The sequence below is a fragment of the Bidens hawaiensis genome, unplaced genomic scaffold (assembly GCF_021521415.1).
Source record: "Bidens hawaiensis isolate Kalapana, Puna unplaced genomic scaffold, B.hawaiensis_p1.1 tig00020769_1, whole genome shotgun sequence".
Taxonomy (NCBI): domain Eukaryota; kingdom Viridiplantae; phylum Streptophyta; class Magnoliopsida; order Asterales; family Asteraceae; genus Bidens; species Bidens hawaiensis.
Genome location: NW_027505018.1, coordinates 28,081 through 48,408, shown reverse-complemented (window position 1 = coordinate 48,408; position 20,328 = coordinate 28,081). Strand labels below are relative to the sequence as shown.

Genomic DNA, 20,328 nt, shown 5'->3' with positions numbered 1-20,328 from the left:
ACTTATAATACCGATAACTAAGAATTAAGAAATCTCCAAGGTTCCAAGGAGCAAAGCCAAAGGGGGTTCCGAGAGGGCACCTCACCATTGGCAATGTTTGGAAAACGCACTTGATGGGGTTGAATGGATTGATAACCTAATAGGGTCGCACTGTCGGTGAGCGTCAAAAATAAAACATGCTATTTGGTCTTTTGTAAGCTTAATTGGATATGCTTCAGATTTGCATAACTTGTAAAATGTTGGATGAAAATACTAATCAATATTTCATAGTAAATAAAATGTAAACTATGAAACTAATCATTAATATCAACTTATGTTGAAAGTAGCTTTAGTAGTAAGTTAGTACTTAGAAATGGCAACTTGATAATTCAATGGTAAGTCAAGTTCATTGGCATCTCAAAGTAGTGGTAACTCTAGGATGGAGTTTTTACAGAATCGCTGAGATAACTGTCAACGGTTATAACTTAATTGTCATTTGGTATGTTTTGGTCATGTTTTTACCATGCAGTTTATATGGAGTATACACTCTCGCACTTTGCAAAAGTTTTACGTCAATTATGGCTTTCAAAGTATACGTAAAATATTTTAATTTGAAATTGAATGGCATAATTTAGGAATATTAACCAAAAAAATTTGTATAAAATTTGCATATTTTTCTTGAATGTTACTTGTTGTATTCACAAATGAAAACAAAAAGTAAAATAATTTCGAAAACATATAAATGACTAGTTGACTACATTAAACTTAAATGAATGTGGAGCCTAATATCTAGTGGTGCATAAGCGTCTACCACGTCGGTGTGACAAAATTTAATTTTGGCCCTACTTCTAGCTCCTCCAAAAATTTTAAATTTTATGTAAATATCATTAACGGTATTTGAAGATATTTCGGCATGCTTGTTGAGACTGTCCGTAATGGGAAAGTTGTGTAGGCGTTATAGCCTATAACGCCGGGGGCACCCCCCCCCCCCGGCGTTATGTTTTTTTTTTAACGTTATACATATAACGCAATTAAATGACTCCAATTTCAAAAAAAGAGTCGTTAGTTATCGTTGGAGCGGAGAATAAAAAAAATAACTCTATATTTCCTATATATAACCAACTCATTCTCAATCAAAACTCATCAAACTTTTAAAAAATCTCTTTCAACTTTATATTTTCTCACACAAAATTCACTATATAAATGGATCCTCTATCTATATATAAACGGTTTTTCGGGCCCGACCAACAAGCGGACGACGAGGCGAAGGAACAGGCGGTTACGAGTGCGGTTATGCTCGCGACAACTTATATGAGTTCCGTTACGAGTGCGATTAGCTCTCCACCACCCCCCGTTTCAAAAAGAGCATATATCGAACGAGTAGTTTTTTTATTTTAATGTAATATTTGTTTAATAAATATTATTGTTATTGATTATTCTTATTAAAAAATAAGAAAAAAACAAAAGTGTAAAAGTGATTGGGCGTCACGTGACGCATAACGCTTGGAGGCGGAGAGTTATGATTACACCCTGTTTTTGTAAAAAATCATAACTCTGACTGGGCGTCACGTAACGCATAATGTCTGGGGTTTAAAAGTTATGACTACTCATGGTATGTTGAAAACATTAAAATGAAAAGAAAAGGTTGATTGGTATCTTATAAAATACATTTGATAATACAATTAAATATTAAAAGCGTTATTGTGTTAATGTGTTTTAAGAAACCAAAGAAGTGTCTTCCTCTTGTCATGTCTTCATCTTCGGTTGGTTCTTTCTTTTTCTTTATTCAAATTAAGAAAATCGTTCAATATACGTCGTCAGTACCACTAGATCATAGAGTGGGGGTGAAAATCATTTAGATAGATACAAGTATACGTAGTAAATGATTAAGTGAATGCCAGTGTAACTGAAGCAATAGATGAGGTAAAAGAAAAAGGCAATGATGAAGACAATGCTCTTTAGCTAAAAGGAAATGAAAGAAAACATCGAACGACTGGGTTCCTTTTTGCATAATTGCTAACGTTGATTGATCGTGCGAGCATCATAACTAATATAATTCCATTGTGCACCAAGAACAAACAAATTGAAATGCATTTAACAAAGTAAAAGAAAATTTCATGAAATGATTTTAATATAACCTAATAACCGATACAGTTACATCTAAGAACTTAGATAATTCCACTAGTTATTGCATTATACTAAAATCAATTGATGTTCAACATGAATTGATTTATACATACTCTCAAACTCACTTAAGAATGTCATGGAGTAGTTGTGCTTGTAAATATAGTTCTAGATTCATCAAATGAATAAAAAATACACATTTGAGAAGTAAGGTGAGTGTAACATTAATAATTGAGAAGCTATCAAAAAAGAAAGACAAAACAACAACAATTTATTGAGCGGAACAAATTCCTTTAATTAAATGTTCGTACACATTATCTTCTTTCAGGTACGTCTAGGCAATTTTATAATTAGTTTAAATAAATTAAATTCATAAAATAAATATCTTTAATAAAATAAACTTTCTTTTTTATCGAACAACCAACGAATAAAGGCCGGTTATATGAGTAACCAAAAGGCGACCACGCTAGATAGCTTAAGCCCACCATCTACCGTCCCACAAAAAACACGCCTTCCAAACACTTACTACGATAAAACCGATTAGAATTGTATTCGAACTTGATACACGTGGCATCTATCCTATATGCATAGATTATTCCCACACCATATAGGTTATTTTCACACCATATGCGGTTATACGGCTCGTATAGGGGCTATCAAGCCGTATATGTGCAGAATTTTGTCATTTTGTGTTGAAGAGTGTCAGGTGTTTGAAGCCTATATGGCTCGTATAGGGTTATACAACCCGTATTGACAGGAAAAATTGTCATCCGTACATTAATTAGTCATGTGAGGGCTATTTGACTCGTATAGCCCTATACAAACCGTATAGGTTGTTTAGACAACATAAAAATGATGTTTGAATATAAAGGTCGATCCTAAATCTTCACTTCCTTTTCAAAACCATTTACCCTAAAAATAAACTAAGAAAGAATAATAAAGCTTTGAAAATAAGTAACACTAGTAATAAAGAAGGGACATTTGTGTATAAATACTTGGCCAGCCACACACCCTCCAAACCAACCACCTTAGCCATTTTGACACCATCAATCAATTAACCTTTTATCAATGGCATGCTTAAATATGCAAGTGAAGAATGAAACACAAGGAGGCAGCTTAATGGGCCCAAGAATCTCTTTCTCAAGTGATTTCATTGATTCAAATCACCATGAAAGTTTCACTTACACCGAAGCTCCTGTGTCGTCCGATTTCGAGTTTTCTGTTCCCAGTTTCTCTTCAAATGCTGCAGATGAAGTCTTCTTCAAAGCTGGTAAACTTGTTCCACCATTGATGAAGGACCAGAAGGTGGTCACACTCAGAGATGAACTGCTTTCAGGTCATGATGATGATGATGATGATGATGATGATGATAAGTTGTTAAATAATAATAATAAGAAGAACTCAACAACAACAGGATGGTGGAGAGAGAAGTTTGGACTTAAAAGAGGTCAAAGTGGTAAGAGTGAACACAAGATGAATCTTGGAGGCTTGGAAACCATTGATGAAGCAAAGATCAAACCTGGTTTTTAGAATCATGGTTTCACAGGTTAGCATGCATTCGTTTTTTCTTTTTTTTAAACGACAACTTTCTTGTATTTAGGCTGCCGCACCCTCCAAATTTGGAGTCAGATTATTTTATCTTAACTTGGCTCACGTTGTCTTCATAGTTTGGCTTGGACAAACCATCTGCCACTTTATAACTTATTATAGTTACCTTTAATCTAACATTCACTCCGAATAAATAATATGTTGAGAATCGCAAAATTTTAAAAATTCATGTTATTTCTTGTTATATAAAATTATAAATTGACTAAAATGAATAAAAAATCAAGGTTTTTAAGATACACTAAATAAATATGCCATTATATATATAAAAAACTATATAGTTCTCAATTAATTTATTTAAAATGTTACTAGTACATCATAAAAAATGTTTAAAAAATTATATTTATTTACGGTTGTCCTGACTTTAATAATCTTTTTTTCTTTTGCAGGAAGCAATCAATATAAGTGAATTAACCAAGGGGAATTAATTAAGGAGTTTATTGATCTTGAGGGTGAAGGAATTGCAGGATTTAAAAAAAAAATTCTTGTAGAATTTTTCAAGCTAATTAATTAATATTTCTTAGTTAGAACTTAGATGTATGCGCTTAACTAAGAAGTTGATGTGTGTAGAGAAGTCATTTAACTGTTAGTGTATTCTGTACAAATATTTGCAGTTGAAAGAATTGAATTAAGTCCCTTAATTTACATCTCCCTTAATTTATGTCTTGCTTGCGGTGCGCGCATATAATGTATATATGTGTGAACCCTCGGGTGGGCAAAAGTGAAATTGCACTAATTTTGACGTTATTTTACTAATCTCGTGAAAATAACGTTAAAAGTGGCGGAAGGTTAATCAGGCATCATGTGGTGGCGTTGATAGCCGAAAGACAAGAGTACATGCACCGATCAGCCGGTTTCCCGATGATTGAGTGTTATGTGCCTTATGTCCACGTCTTGATGCGAAACTACTATCGAGCCGGGGGTCTCACCGGAAGCAACCTCTCTATCCCTATGGGGTAGAGGTAAGGCTGTCTACATCTTACCCTCCTCAGACCCTACCATAGCTTTGCTATTGGTGGGATATACTGAGTATGATGATGATGATGATGTTGTGTTTAACTGAAAGTATATTATTATACATGGTGTTGTGTCTAACAAATTTATATGATACAAATTTGTGCTAAGGTATGAATTGGATCTTAATCGAACATTAACAAGCTTTGCTACACCATTTTAGACGAAGATGTTACGTGTGTTATAAACTCGCATGCATAAATGAGCGTGCGTGTATACCCCTCGTCAATTTAACCCACTCGTGTACACGTGTAGTCGCCTGTGCTTGTGCTTGCAATGTGTTTTTTAAACGAAATTCACTTTGTATTGGAACATGGCCATTGTGTGTGTATATCTAAAGCTATAAAATGCCATTTGTCATATTTTGTGTGTCCAACATGCCTTTTTCTTCTTTTATTTCACATTTCACCAATTACAAGTTGCAAAATTATTAAAATTGATTTTTAAATTTTATTTTAAAATTTTCTATTTATTCAACTTGCATAGCATACGAATTCGTGTAACACGTGAGAATTTTACCTAGTGTGTGTGTATATGTATAGTTATTAGTTACAACTTACAAGTTAAATTGGGGCAATGAAGATTGGATCTTGTTCAGATCTCAATAAACATTAAAATATACATTGTGATTCATGCTTATTGGAGATTGTTCCCTAGCTTGGAAAATTAGCAACAACCTATGGAACAATCGTGCATGTTTCCTTAATTCCCTTAGTATAATAAAAATAAGTACTTCTATTTTTTTTATTTTTTTTTTCATTTATACAAGTTAATAGCACATCTACAGTTACACATTTTCTTACAACTAATAGAAATTTAAAATTTGTGCATTATATATACTTAAAGTTAATCCTTCAATTGTAACTATATATATAATAAGACTCATTTATTTTCTTGACACTTTAGACAGGCACCCATATATAACACAAGTTTTAGGGGTGCTTAAGCCGATGTGGCGTCCAAGCTCGGTTTTAAGTGTTGCTACACCACGTCTTTGTGCATTTTTGGAGCGGGTGTTCTTAAAGAGGGGTCAAGTTTTTTATATGTGATGATTTTGAGAACCTATTTATGAGAAGTGCCATGCCGAAGATTTGTCAAGTTTTTTATGCTCACCAAGAAAGTGCGGATGTGTAGAGAGAATTCAAGAAGGAGAGGACGGCCGTCCTTGGAGATATTGCTTTGTTGCAGATCCGGTGTGCCTTGGTAACTATTTTAGACATTGTTAACGAATGAGCGGTAAAGTTTTTAGCTAACTTTTCAAAATGTCCATCCATTATGCATAATCTCGACAAAATTAGGATGTTGGTAGAAAAGGTATACCACTATACAAAAATGCATGTGTCATGAGCTTACTTGACATATATATGGCAGACCGATGGACGCATATGATGCGATGGACACACACACATAGGTGAAACTACCATATCGAGTGTCTGCAAAACTTTTGTAGATGAACATGTTATTAAAGTATTCTCATAACAATATCCAAGAAGGCGGAGGCGGGAAGCCTAACGACATGGCCAGGTTACTTGAAAGCATCCAACCAATTCAGCACGGGTTTCCAAAAATCATTAGAAGCATTGACTGTGTGCAATGGATTTGAAAAAATCACTATGATGAGTGAGAAAGTTAATACACACTAGGTGACCATGGATATTCGACCATTATATATGCTAGAGGCAGTTGCATCATATGACCTATCAATTTTGCATACAAGTTTGGTTACGATAGTTAGAAGTCTTATTTACAAAATCTAAAGATGTCGGAATCTATACGATACTAGACTACTAGTTTGCAAGAAAGGAAAGATGTGAGTTTCTAGCACAACAGGGTTTACCTGAATTTATACATGTTAATGTCAAACTCGCTTACAAAATTCGCTAAACAAGTCAAGTTCGTAACAACACATGGGCTCGTTGGTTGACCCGTATAACATGTTTACTTTATAATAACTTTATTAAAAAATTGTTTTTACAAACTTGTGTCTTTTATGCCTAAAAACTAACTTTCATACATTTTGTAATTTATTTTTGTTAAACAGATGATACTTTTATAATTTACCATGTTAAAACACATGTATTTGTTTTCATGTGTCAAACACGATTTTTAAATTCTTGTCTGGTTCAACTAAAAAACTCGTTTAAACATACAAGGAAAAGAAATCATATATATAAACAAATAAGAAAAAAAAATGAATGAGGAAATAAGCTACAAGGTGGTATATGGTGTCATTCAACCATATATCCACGTAAGGATCCACATAATCTAATAAAAGTTCATACCCAATATTTTTGGCCCGTTACATTTTAATCCAGTACCTCTAATGTTAAAAAGAACTGTATATTTCAATAATATTATAAATAGAATATGGAGCAAGTAAACTCAATGGTTAAACTAAAATCCAATGGGGTTTTGTTTCAAATAATATATTTTCTATATCTCACTTTTATATTGACTCCAAGTGTCGTCATCGTCTTCGATATCATCAAACGCGGTCGGATTCTCATCGGGTTCCATATCTTTAACCTCTTTTTCTAGCCCACCCTCCTGCAATAATAAAAAAATAAAAACCATTATCATTAATATTATTATTATTAACAACACATAATATTATAAAAAAAAAAACATTAATAAGCCCATACATTGACGTCAGCAGCCACCTGGACCTCATCTTCTTCACCGGGCATATCAGCATACGGGTCATCGTTCTCAGAATCTTCATCTTCTGCCCGAGCTTGTTTTAGCCGTTCAATTACAATATTAAATTGAGAATGACCTGAAAATAGCAAAATAATATATTTAGGCAAATTAAATCATATAAATTAACTTCGATCAGTACGCTATGACATGTAGATGTTAATGTTACCTTTAGCACGAGTGTTTAACGTGCTTTCAATCCTAAAACGATTTTGTTTATACTCTTTTTTAAACTTTGATTTTATCTGCTCACGAGTCCGCCCCGGAAAACATTCTGTTACCATCGACAGATCCGTCCCAAGTTGCTGAATAGCCTGCATTTAAAAATTAATAACCAAACTGGAAAGTATATGTTTATTATAGCAACAAATTATAGGCTTGTCGATTGTGTTACCTCATAAAATAGTTCTGTATCTTGTTTTGTCCATTTCACTCTTGGGGTTATTTTCATGTGCGTTCGGTAATTGTAGTAGGTAGTATTTTCTGCATACTCGCTGCAAAACAGTAAGATTATTATTATCTGCAAACCCAGTGAATAACATATCTAAATTTAATCAGTACCTTTCATCCGTTGCATTTGTTCTCGATGAAGATCCTTCCTTTATCTGTAGAAAATCATTATATTAAATATATCCATTTTCATAGTTGTGACATTTATATACCCTTTTGATAGTATGTAAGTTTATGAAACTGAAGCAAAGGAAAAAAAGGTTACTGATAGATAACATTCAATAAACTTGAAAGAATAAAAAAATAAATAAATCGTACCTCGATCCGTTCTTTATGCTCTCTTAGCCTGATTAAATCCTTTATGGGGAAGGTATGCATATGCAACTCAAGTTCATCCTCGGGTATTTTAAGTAATTCTGGGTTCACTATAAACGAACATAATTAAAATTAGTACTAATTGTAGTTGCACATAAAAATAACAATTAAAAATAAATAAACTTACCAGGTCTTTTATTTCGTTTTGTGCTGTGTGAGAATTTCTTTTTGGGAACCTCAGTTAACTCATTTTGAACCTCTGTGACCTTTTTACGTTTTTTAACGGGTTTTTTGTTCTCACCAACGGGTTTTTTTGACTTACATTTAGACTTTGACTTGCTTTCAATTCTATCATCTAAAGACTCATTTTCCGGCACAAAATCGATATCATTATTGTTATTATCAATACCCTCAATCTCGGCTTCGTCTATAACATAAAGTGCTTTACTTGCTAGCCGTGTTAATCTCTCTGAAGATCTGCCAGCTTCATTTACTGAATCCATTTGAGAAATTTCGCTCAAGCTAATTGATTCTTCTTCAGTCAAATGATAATCAGAGATAGTCTCTGTTGGAACTAAATCAGTAAGAATTTCCTCTTGTGAAAATGAAGAAACCGAATTAACATTTTCTCCATGTTGAAGGGGCCCCACGTCCTGAACAGGGTTGTTAGCAGCCCGTTTAAGTTTACGCTTTTGTGCCTTGGGCTTGGGCTTGAATTTGCTAGCCTTTGGCCCTATAATAAAAATCACCAAATAAAATAACAAATTATAAAAAAAACACAAAGTGAGGAGATCAGGAGGTTTTGGAAACAGGTTTTCGTTAATATGTATTACTTTTATGGGTATTTTGGTAATTGGACATGCACCTAGCAGAAAAGGCTAACCTCCATCCGTTTCAGGGACCAATGGAGTTATGTTCGTGAGACAGTTGGTCTGGAGGTTGTATTTTTTGAATATTGGGGACTAAAGTTGAAACATGGCCCATCCACAAGAACCATCCATGTAAATTTATTTATTTATTATGAATAATTAGTGTGTTGGCTCGAGTACGTTTACAAAGATGATATTACTTCAATAAAACATTACCTTTTTTATTGATATGATTTAGGAAGTTTTAAGCATTAGAAATACCCGGTGGGTGATTTTCAAGTTTCAACCATTTGACATGCTTCCATTTAATCTTTGTCTTCAGTTTCTGTTTGACCCGTTAAAGATCAAACAAACTAAGAATGACCCTCTACATGAATGTAACAAATTGATTACCTGAACCAGTTATTGACTGAGCCAAAATGTCATCCGGTTCCCAAAAAAGAGAGTTTTCTGCTTCCTGAATTTGAGGACATTCCACAAATTATCAGCTTAGCGACATGATGCTTTTAAGTTAAAACACAAAAACTAGCGCATTCATTCACCTTTAATCCTGATGATAAATTTCCTATCTGAAAACCTTCATTATCATTAACAATAGCACCTTCCTCCCCTGTTAAAGGATCTACCTCTGCAATACTTGCTAAGTTTGAAGAAGGATCAATATTATTAATCAGCTCAGGCTCTGTGGGTCCCACTTCTACATTCCCATCCATGGGCGCAACAACAGTAGGTATCTCCGGGCATGGTGGCAAGTTCACTGAATCATATTAGAAATATAAATTATAAATGTGCATGTTTTGCTATAATTAACAGAATTAAGTATTACCAGCAACGCCCTTTCTATAACTGACCTGTTGTTGTAGATTCAGGAAGAAAGTCATTAGGTGAATCCAATGTAAGAAACGATTCAGCATTCTGTGTTCAACCTTAGAAAAAATTAGCAAAATTTGATAATAAAAAAAAACATAATTCTAAAAAAAAGTAATAAAATTTACCAACCTCTTCCTGTGATTTTGCAAAGGAAGACTGAATGCTCTCAACAACATGTCCAATAATTTGATTGACATTACTATCACTTTGACCCTCTGTAGTAGCAACAGTCTCAACAAACTGTGTTGGCGGGGTTGATTTAGGTTGACTTTGCGTTGACTTTAATTCTGGCTGGGAGTTAGGTTTAGGTTTAGGCTTGGGTTTGAATCTGCCTTTTGGTTGAAACTTTATACCGGCTTTTGCTGCAACAGAAAATCAATAATACTCGCCATTGAAGCACCAAGTAGGTGTAACAAATTATCAAAACATAAGGGAGATAGAACACATTTGTATACCAGTATTTGCGGTATCACTTGAAATCAGATCATCAAAATCAATATCCATGCCGAATTAGTAAAAGAATCTCTGAAATTTGACAAATAATATATTAATAACCTTATGAAACGAGTCAATTTCAATTTTTAGTTAGTGTGAGCAATAAATTATAAATCACCAACATTTTCAAAGTAACCGATCAACTGTTTCACCTAGGAAAATCTTGATTTTAAGGTTTTATCAAATTCAATACACATACATATGAATCATTGACTTACAAAAACTTTTTCAAATAGACAGGCAAGATTCTCCTATTATAAACAAAAATATATTATGTCTACTAATAGACATTATATATGCTACAGCTAAATAGGACTAACTTTGTTCCTTATGATCAATTTTCTTGCTACTTTTTGGGTAGTGAAGAAAAGAACAGAGTCTAATAAAACTAAAAAAAGAGCGATACTGTTCGACATTCAAAAAAGTAAAAGGAAGACATGTCAGATTTAAGCCTGGGAATTAAGCCAGCATCAGCCATAATCTCTATGCAAATCACGTATCTAGCTACATCAAAAGTAGGACTGCAAACAAACCTAACCGAACTGAGCAAGGCCTTGTTCATGTACGTCTATTAAGTTTTTTTTTTTAACAAACGAACGGTACACGAACAGCTAACCGAAGGAAACTTTATGTTTGTGTTCGTTCGTAAAGGAAATGATTCGTGAACGGTTCACGAACATAAATGAATGAGCACGCATAAACACTAACAATGTTATAACTGATTTGGCCAACCAATTATAACGTTCATATTCATACACCAATTTCACATATACAATACTCACATCACAATATCGAATTTTGTTTTACAGTAAATAAGTTTGCTTAAATCTATATAATAAGATTAAAAATATAATTAAAAAGCATTAAAAACCTTTAATACACAAACATAAACAGATGTAAACAAACGAACACATTATCGAATGTTCACAAACGCAATTGAACGGACGTGTTAATAAAAAAAATCCTCGTTCATATCCGTTCATTTATTAAACGAACTTCCCGTCAAACAGTTGGCCGAAATGTTAGGTTAATATACAGCCCTAATTAAATGTCTAGTCTACTCCAGAACCAAAAACAAAAGTATGACCAAACGAAGAATATCAACACGAAAATACTTAACCGACAAACAGCCGTCAATAGCAGCAGCATAAATAAACACCGAAACAGTATTATCACATATTAGCAGTAGCAGAATATAAGTATATAACAAGTCACACTAAGCAGCAACAATCCTACCATCAGTTCATCACAATTAGTGAACATGAATCATCGACGAGTAACCATTAGATAATATAACGAACGCTAACCCTAAAAGGTGCCCCTAAAATATCTACCGCGTTTTTTAACAAAGCATTTAGGTTTTGTAACTGTAAAATAGTTAAAAGAAGACTTACTTGAATTCAGAATCAATAAAAATAAGCAACGATTGAAGTGAAGATATAATAATAATAATAATAATAATAATAAGAAGAAGAAGAAGAAGAAGAAGAAGCAAAGTGAGTCTATAAGTTTCGGCGACGGTTGCTAATGCTACCTTCAGAGAGAAGCAGATTGAACAGGATTTGTATTTGTTAACTCGAATACAAAAACGGCACCTACAGATTGTCTAATGTTTACATTGTGCCCTTTGAGAAATACATATCATTCAGTGTCTCGTTATAACTAGACTTTTACGGGGTCTTATACAGGTTAAATAAATAAATTGTTGAATAGTTATTACTGAATGCTTATGCGGTATATAATGATTGTTTAAAACAAAATGATTCAATTACAATACAGAGGCACGTAAGCGGGAGAGAAGTTGTGTCGCCACCTCGTTTTAAATGACAAAACCGGTCCTCTTTGGCGTCGATAAGTTACTGTGCACGACTTGTTGAATTCTTTCAGAAACGTAGGAGTTTTGGGGGCAAGGGACCCAAATATATCGAAAGTAAAAGGAATGAAGAAGACGTGTTGATTCTCGGCAAAAGTTTTCTCGTGCTTAGCCATAGTTCCTGATTATGCCTTAAACACAGTATGCCTAGCAACAAATGCGGTGCCCTTAAGCCTGACAAAAGGTGACACTCAAAGAACGTCCACACAAGCGTGTTTCCTAGGGGTGTCAATTCTTGACACGACCTGAAACCCGACACGAACTCGACACGACAAAATATAGGTTTTGGGTTGGCTGACACGACTCGTAGTCTTAAACAAGTCAACCCAACCCCGACACGTTTAAAAAACATGCCAACCCGAGCCTGACCCGTTAAAAAGTGGGTTGACCTGTTAACTCGTTTAACAATTTTAGAAAAGATAATATTTTTATCTTAGAGATAAATGTTTTAAATTTTATAGTTATATACTTAGTTTGTTAATTTTTCATACATTAATTAACTTTCAAAAGTAATTTTTTTTGTTTTTACACTACTTTTATCTATTTTTTACTTCTAATAATTTCATTTCATTTGTTTGTTCTTATCTTGAGCTAAATATGTAAAATTAAGTTTGTTAATTGAGAATGAGAGATAAATACAGAAAAAACAATTAGATTTATCACAAATTATTAACAAGTTTATATGAATAAGAGTAATTAATGTTTAGTTTATTACTAAATCAATAGATATTACTCATATTCGTATATGAACGTAAAATGGGTTAACCCGAACACGACACGAATTTAAATGGGTCGACACAACCTGACACGAATAAAAATATGGGTTGGGTTGGGTTAGGGTTGAAGAATCTCAACACGCTAACCCGCCAACCCAAAACGCATCAACCCGTCAACCCGCCAACCCGGCACGACTGACACCCCTAATGTTTCCCTCGCCCATCCAAAGGCAAGAACGCCTATTTGCAATTACATACAAGCAACCACTCTAAAAATAGCTAAATAGCCTAAGTTCGTATCAACAAGCGGGTTCATGGGTTAACCTGTATAACACGTTTACAAGTTTAAATACACATTTTCATACAAGTTTGCATTTCCTTTTGTTAAACGTTAATAATCCTATAATTTTCCAAGCTAAACAGTATGTGCTTATATTAGGTGAGCATGTTGTATTTCAGGGGCGGACATACATGTAGTTGAGCCGTAGCGGAGGCTACGGCTCAACTTTTTACGGGTAGTGTAAAAAAAAATTTTTTTGCCGATTTTCGTGTTTCGTTACGGCTGGAAAAAAAAAACGTTACCGCTAAAATATTAAGCCCAACCAAACATATGTTTTAAACCCAATAAAAAACGAAAGCCCAAATAAAAACTCATTAACCCAACCCAACCAAACAACCTTTCACCACTTAACCCAAACAAAAAATTAACAATACAGACATTGCTTTGCTCATCAACTTCAATTAGTGATAGTGGTTGTTGCAAAAAAAACATACCGGTGTTAAAGAATTTTTATGAATCTCTTGGCATGGTTGTTAATACGGTTGGTGCTTCTTGCAAAAGATAATATATGATGTTGGAGTTAAAAAGTGAGATGGTGAAAAATGAAATTTTTCTTGGTGAGATTAAAACAGGAAAAGAATTAAATCAAGAGGTTTCCCTTGCACGAGCTGGAGACACGCGATGGGGTTCTCATAATAGAACAATCACAAGTTTGTTAAAATTATTCCCGGAAGTTGTTGAGGTGCTTCAATTTATTAAATTAGATGGAGATAGTGTGCAACAAAAATCAAATGCGAAAGGTATTCTATCATATTTTAAGACTCTTGAATTTGTGTTTTATATACACTTGTCGGACGAAATTTTGGGGCTCACAAATGCTTTATCAAAACATCTTCAAAAAAAGAGTCAAGATTTGTTGGAAGCATCTAAGTTGATAAACGGGACAAATCGAGCATTGAATAATCTAAGACAAACTGGATTTGACAAGATGTTGGCAAAGGTTACATCTTTTTGTGAAAAAAAAAACAAGACTAAGATGTTAGATATGGAGGAAAGTTATGGTAATCAAAGAAACCGAAATTATGTCATTACTAATCGACATCATTTTGAGGTTGAAGTTTTTAACTCGGTCTTGGATGTTCAAATTCAAGAACTTGGAAATAGATTTAGTGAGGTCTCAACTACTTTGTTAGAAAATATGTCGGGTTTAAATCCTTGTGATTTGTTCTCCAAGTTTGACATATCTAAGATAGTGGCTTTTTTCAGAGATGTATCCGAATGATTTTACTAACGAAGAAAGAGGGTGTATTCCGGGTGATCTTACGACCTTTTGTTACACTTTAAAGGAATATGCTAATTTTGCAAAACTAGGTGGAATGGGTGATCTTGCTCGTGTAATGGTGGAAACCGGAAAACACACAACTTTTCCTTTGGTTTATCGAATATTGAAGCTAACATTGGTTTTACCGGTTGCAACTGCAACCCTTGAAAGATGTTTCTCTAAAATGAAGCTTATCAAGACGGATTTGCGCAATCGAATGGGTAATGAGTATTTAAACAATGCTTTATTTTGTGCGGTCGAAAGAGAAACGTTTGATAAAGTAAATGAAGAATATGTAATGGCTCGGTTTCAAGCTATCAAAAACCGAAGAGGAGATATTTACAGCCTAACCTAGATCCGTCATTGTTGATTCGTTAACCCGGTTAGTTTAAATTTATTTGTTATCATGTTCTTTATATTTGTTTCGTTAACATTGTATTAAATATGAGGAAAAAAAATTTGAGCGCTACGGCTCGGTTTCGAGTCTAGATCCACCACTGTTGTATTTGCTTTCATGTGTTTTTGACTCGTTTTTAAACACACTAGGAAAAAATTTCCATATTCAAGCAAATAAGTAGAGAGAGAGAGAGAGAGGAATTAGCAAAAAGGCGGCATATGTTGTCATTCAGCCACACATCCACATAAGCATATCTATTCAAAACTCATACCCAATATTTTTGACTCGTTATATATTAATCCAATACCTTCAAATTCTACAAAGAACTAGAATTCTATTTAAATCAAATGATAAACAGAATATGAAGCAAGACAACTCAATGGTTAAAATTCAATGGGGGGGTTTTGTTTCAAATAATATATTTTCTATATTTCACTTTTATATTCACTCCAAATGTCGTCATCCTCTTCAATATTATCAACTGCGGTCGGATTCTCTTCGGGTCCCATGTCTTTAACTTCTTTTTCCAACCCACCCTCCTACAACAATAAAAATAAGACATTCATGGTTTTTATGTTTTCATGTTTTTTCAATAGTCGTCCTTTATGTTTTCATGGTTTTGCAATAGTCGTCATTTGGAAAACTTAATGACTGAAATCATATTCTATGTTTCCAAAATGTTGCACGTTACGTCCTTTTCCACTAACACAGTTAGATTTTTTCGTTAACTCTCATCACATGAGATGCACTTGAGGGTATAAACGTAATTTCATCTCCCAGATCATTTCCCCCTTTTATAACACCCCCCCCCCTCATCTTTTCAGTGTCACTTTTAATCCTTCATCTTCTCCACCTCTTCGTCTTCTCCGGTACACGATCACCATCATCGACGTTCATCTTCCATGATCACCATCATCGATCATCTATTCCATGTAAAAATGGCCTGGGAAATACGCGAAACTCGGGAAGATTATGATGTTGGCCTAATACACGGTAATGGGTTACTGAAAATACGATTTTTTCTTTGATAATTAGGTTTTTTTTGGGAATTTTACTTACAAAGTTATGGCATTTTGCAGCTGGTTATCCAAATATTTTTAGCCTAAAGATCCATCACGGTGGTCGATTGACTAGTCCTCCAAATCGCACATATGTAGGAGGTACTTTTAATTTCGTGAACTTGATTGACATTGACAGGTTTTCCGTTCACAAAGTTAGTGAAATGATGAACGTGTTAGGGTATTCCACCATTGATATTATCTTATATCAATTTTTACATCCTGAGAAAGGATTAGATGATGGTCTTGAAGACCTGTGTAGCGACCAAGATGTGCTGAGGTTAGCTACACATGTAGAACAGTATAAGCTCATTAATGTCTATACTCAACATGGGGTTAAAGATATTAAAGAGTTTTGGTCTTCACCTAAGCCAAAAATAGGCATATCATTGTCTATTGAAGAAATTGATGAGCCTGGACCTTATGCTATTGTCCCTGTTATGCAGTCAAGTGGTGTTAGGAGGTCAATTGATTTTGGGCAGTCAAGTGGTGTTGGAAGGTCAATTGATTTTGGTCAGTCAAGTGGTGTTGGATTAGAGGTGGATGTTGGGTTAAAGGGTGATGATGTAGATGTTGGGCAACAGATTGATAGTGGACTAGATGTTGATAGGATAGATGTTGATTGTAGGGTAGAAGGTGATAGTGGACTAGATGTTGATGTTGGGCCAGAGGGTAATTTTGGGCTAGATGGTGATAGCCAGAGGTTGATGTTAGTGCAGATGTTGGGCTAGATGTTGATGCAGATGTTGGGCCAGGTGGTGCAGATGTTGGGCCAGAAGGTGGGCTAGATGGTGATATTGGGCCAGATGGTGAGGATGAGGATGTTGTGCTACAGAGTGAGGTTGATAGTGATATTGAGAGTGGGGTTGAGACTGATAGTGAGGGTGAAGATGATAGTGATGATAGTGACTTTAAAAGTAATTTATGTGAGGATGATAGTGATAGTGATAGTGACTGTGACTTCAATGTGAAAACAAAGGTTGTGCATAAGGGTGAGAATGATAGTGATAGTGATTTTAGAGGTGATGAGTGCAAACTTACTGATGATCCTGAATTTGATATGAGGGAGTACACTAATAATGTTGACTTAGAAGTGAAAGATAAGAACCCTGACCCTAAAGATATAGAGATACAATATGAAATTTTAAACAATGACAAAATACCTAGTGGGCCAGAATCTGATGAGAATGAGACTAGTATTAGAAAGCACCACTTGCATATTGTTAGACGGGCAAATGAAAATAAGGATAAGGAATCTAGAGTCAACTATTTCATAGGTGACGGGTGCATCAGAGGATGACCCGTAAGTATGCTTAAATGATATAAAAATCTATGTATTAAGTGTTAATTTCATGGGAACAAGATAACTACTGTTGTGTGGTTATTTGCAGGTATGGGGAGATAGAGGATGAAATCACGAGAACGTGGGCGAAAACGGCGAAGAAAACGGAGTTGAAACGAGAAAGATATGAAGAAAACAAGAAAATGAGAAAGAGCTCCACCGTGGGCCACGGTCCAACTGACCAAAAATGACAGTTTACACTGTACCGTGAACTTTGGGAGACCGTGGAGACCACCATGGGCCACGGTGGGAACCGTGGGCCACGGTGCGGAGCTGTAAATGCCGAAAATACTTGTTTTTATTCCGTTTTTGGGTGTCTTTTCATCTATCTAACACTTTGGAACGACCTAGGGGCGATTTTTGGGTCCAAGAATAATAGTTTGGTGATTCCAGTTGTTGACTTGGTGTTTTTAATTCGTATGATTACTATAATCGAAGGGATGATGAACCGGATCATGCTCGGCTAATTCTCTTTGTGTTTTCCCTCGGATTGTAAGGTTTTTTTATGAATGTTGATTGAATGTTTATGCGATTTCTGAGATAATAGTTTGATCTTATTGATATCATTATTATGGTGTTATGAATTGATTGTTAGATTGTTAGTTTATTGAGTTCGTGTTCTAAGCCATCAGTTCTTGGTTCTGTAAGCAATCGAGATTAATCGGGAGGGATTCGGGGTTAGATAATCTAATTGATATTTGAGTGATTACCTTGAATTTACAATCCATGTACTTAGTCTTCAATTATCACAATCGTTTGCATAAGCACGAACTATATCTTTATTGTTCATCTCAGTTTAAACATTTATTTTGGCATTCGTAGAAACCTGAAACCGAGAGAAGGCATATTTTCTCGTATTGTTTTAAAACTTGTTAAATTTTTTTCAGTTATTTTTTTTAATCAAACCAAACAACCAAATACTTGAATTTACTTTTGCACTTAGTTTAATTTAGATAAATAACAAAACTAATTGGTAACATTATTTCCACAAACTCCTTGTGTTCAATACCCGCTTACCGCTATCTAACTAGTTGTATTCGGTTTATTTTTGAGTGAGTCTTCGACCTCACGTCAATAGGGCAAGAGTTTGGGACCAAGCAATAGGTGAAGTTGTTGGTTAAAAGACATTCAGTTGAAAGTAGGAGGAAACTGTTTTTTGCAAAGGATGATAAAGTCGGATTAAGGGTACAATGTGGTGGTTCTTTACCAGATTTTGATATTGATGATCATGGAGTGCATATTGAAATTCAAACAAAAGCCAAAGGACATGCTGGTAAAACAAAGAGAAGTGAAGGGGGTTCTTTAGAAAAAGGAAAACAAAAGGTTGGGGTAGGTAAGAGTAAGAGCCCAATTAATGTTGGTGGTAGGGGAAAAAAGACAAACCCAGACAAATTTCAATGTCCTTGGTCAATGTTAGTTTCGAAACCAAAAGGTTTTGAATCTTGGGTGTTGAGCAGATTAAATAATGAGCATAATTGCCTTCAAACAAGGAAAGTTAGTGCTTGCACATCCACCTTTTTATCTTATCAACTGCTAGATCAAGTTCACTCTAACCCTGAAATACCTGTCAAGTCTGTGCAAGAGCAATTTCAAAGAAAATATGAACTAGGAATTTCCAGATTAAAAGCATACAGGACTAGGGCTAAAGCCAAGAAAATGGTGCAAGGGGATTACACAACACAGTATGGTATGCTTAGGGATAATGTGCTTGAATTAAAAAAACAAAATCCAGGTACCACTGTAAAAATTCAGGTTGAGGAGGGCACTGACACAAATCTACCAACTAGAAGGTTCAAAAGGATCTATGTTTGTTTTGGTGCTTTAAAGCAAGGGTTTAAGGCAATAGGGAGGGATCTACTAGGTTTAGATGGTGCATTCATGAAAGGACCATTCCCATGTCAAATTTTATCTGCAGTTGGAGTTGACCCAAATAATGGAATCTACCCAGTTTCTTTTGCAGTTGTAGAGACAGAAAATCTCAGCTCCTGGGCTTGGTTCCTAGAAAACTTAGAAGATGATCTGGATTTGGGTCCAGACTCATGTTTCACTTTCATGAGTGATAGGCAAAAGGTATGTTATTTAGTTTGTTTTTGTTTTTAAGTTATAACTTTCTTGTACACTGCACTATATCTGGATTCAAGTTGTAACTTTCTTGAACAAGGCCTTCTTCCTGCTATTGAAAAATTGTTTCCATGTGCTGAGCACAGATTTTGTGTTGGGCATATTCATGAGAACTTTAAAGCAACTTATAGAGGGAAGTTGTACAAAGATCTGTTATATAAGTGTGCTTATGCAACAACAATTCCTGAATTTGAGACAACAATGGATGAGTTGAAAGCATTCAACCCGGATGCCCACTTGTGGTTGTCCAACATTCATCCTAAACACTGATCTAAGTCACACTTCTCAGGTATGTACTTTATCTCTTTAATGTGTCAACTATCATGTTTAGCTCTGTGTCATGTGTCAACTGTCATCTTTAATGTGTCAACTACTTTGATTTGTTCATAGGGAGGGCAGTGTCTAATATGTTGATTAACAACATGTGTGAAGTTTTTAATGGTAAGATTGTGGAAGGCAGAGACATGCCAATCATATCAGCACTTGAATACATAAGGGAATACTTAATGAGAAGGATAGTGAATGTTTTGGAGGTTATAGACAAGAGTGAAGGGTTGCTTACACCCACTGCCACCACTGAGTTGAAAAAATCAGGACAAATGCAACACATTATACTGTTAAGTGGAATGGGGGAGATCTATATCAGGTTAGTGGCAGACCAGGTAAGCAAATAGTTGTTGATTTGGTTAAGTGGACATGTACATGCAGAAGGTGGGAGCTGACAGGTATGCAATTGTCTATTGTATTTCATTATGTAGTTAGTTGGGTAGTTGGTAGTGTTTAAGTTATGCAATTGTTTGAA

At 34.8% G+C, this 20,328-nt stretch overlaps 2 protein-coding genes across 2 annotated transcripts; one reads left to right on the top strand and one right to left on the bottom strand.

Moving 5' to 3' along the window:
• Nucleotides 1-3,171: 3,171 nt before the first annotated feature.
• On the top strand, nucleotides 3,172-3,633 carry LOC143609933 (uncharacterized). The gene is made up of 2 exons (XM_077084549.1): nucleotides 3,172-3,439; nucleotides 3,518-3,633. Exons 1-2 carry the CDS (start codon nucleotides 3,172-3,174, stop codon nucleotides 3,631-3,633), a joined length of 384 nt encoding a protein of 127 aa, XP_076940664.1.
• A 3,402-nt stretch (nucleotides 3,634-7,035) lies between these two features.
• Nucleotides 7,036-11,892, bottom strand: LOC143609924 (uncharacterized). The gene is made up of 13 exons (XM_077084541.1): nucleotides 11,813-11,892; nucleotides 10,379-10,448; nucleotides 10,053-10,285; nucleotides 9,905-9,968; nucleotides 9,596-9,810; nucleotides 9,447-9,510; nucleotides 8,372-8,917; nucleotides 8,188-8,294; nucleotides 7,981-8,024; nucleotides 7,814-7,913; nucleotides 7,589-7,733; nucleotides 7,365-7,498; nucleotides 7,036-7,269 (listed from the first exon to the last, which is right to left on the bottom strand). The coding sequence occupies exons 2-13, from the start codon at nucleotides 10,425-10,427 to the stop codon at nucleotides 7,156-7,158; spliced, it is 1,815 nt and encodes a 604-aa protein (XP_076940656.1). The 5' UTR covers nucleotides 10,428-10,448; nucleotides 11,813-11,892; the 3' UTR covers nucleotides 7,036-7,155.
• Nucleotides 11,893-20,328: the final 8,436 nt, after the last annotated feature.

Excerpts from the sequence above, each read along its gene's own strand:
- LOC143609924 (XM_077084541.1), bottom strand. The coding sequence starts at position 10,427 with ATGGATATTGATTTTGATGATCTGATTTCAAGTGATACCGCAAATACT. Across the intron at positions 9,811-9,904 it reads TCCTGAATCTACAACAACAG|TGAACTTGCCACCATGCCCG; the intron begins GTCAGTTATAGA and ends AATATGATTCAG. Across the intron at positions 7,914-7,980 it reads ACAAATGCAACGGATGAAAG|CGAGTATGCAGAAAATACTA; the intron begins GTACTGATTAAA and ends ACTGTTTTGCAG.
- LOC143609933 (XM_077084549.1), top strand. The coding sequence starts at position 3,172 with ATGGCATGCTTAAATATGCAAGTGAAGAATGAAACACAAGGAGGCAGC. Across the intron at positions 3,440-3,517 it reads CAGAGATGAACTGCTTTCAG|GATGGTGGAGAGAGAAGTTT; the intron begins GTCATGATGATG and ends CAACAACAACAG.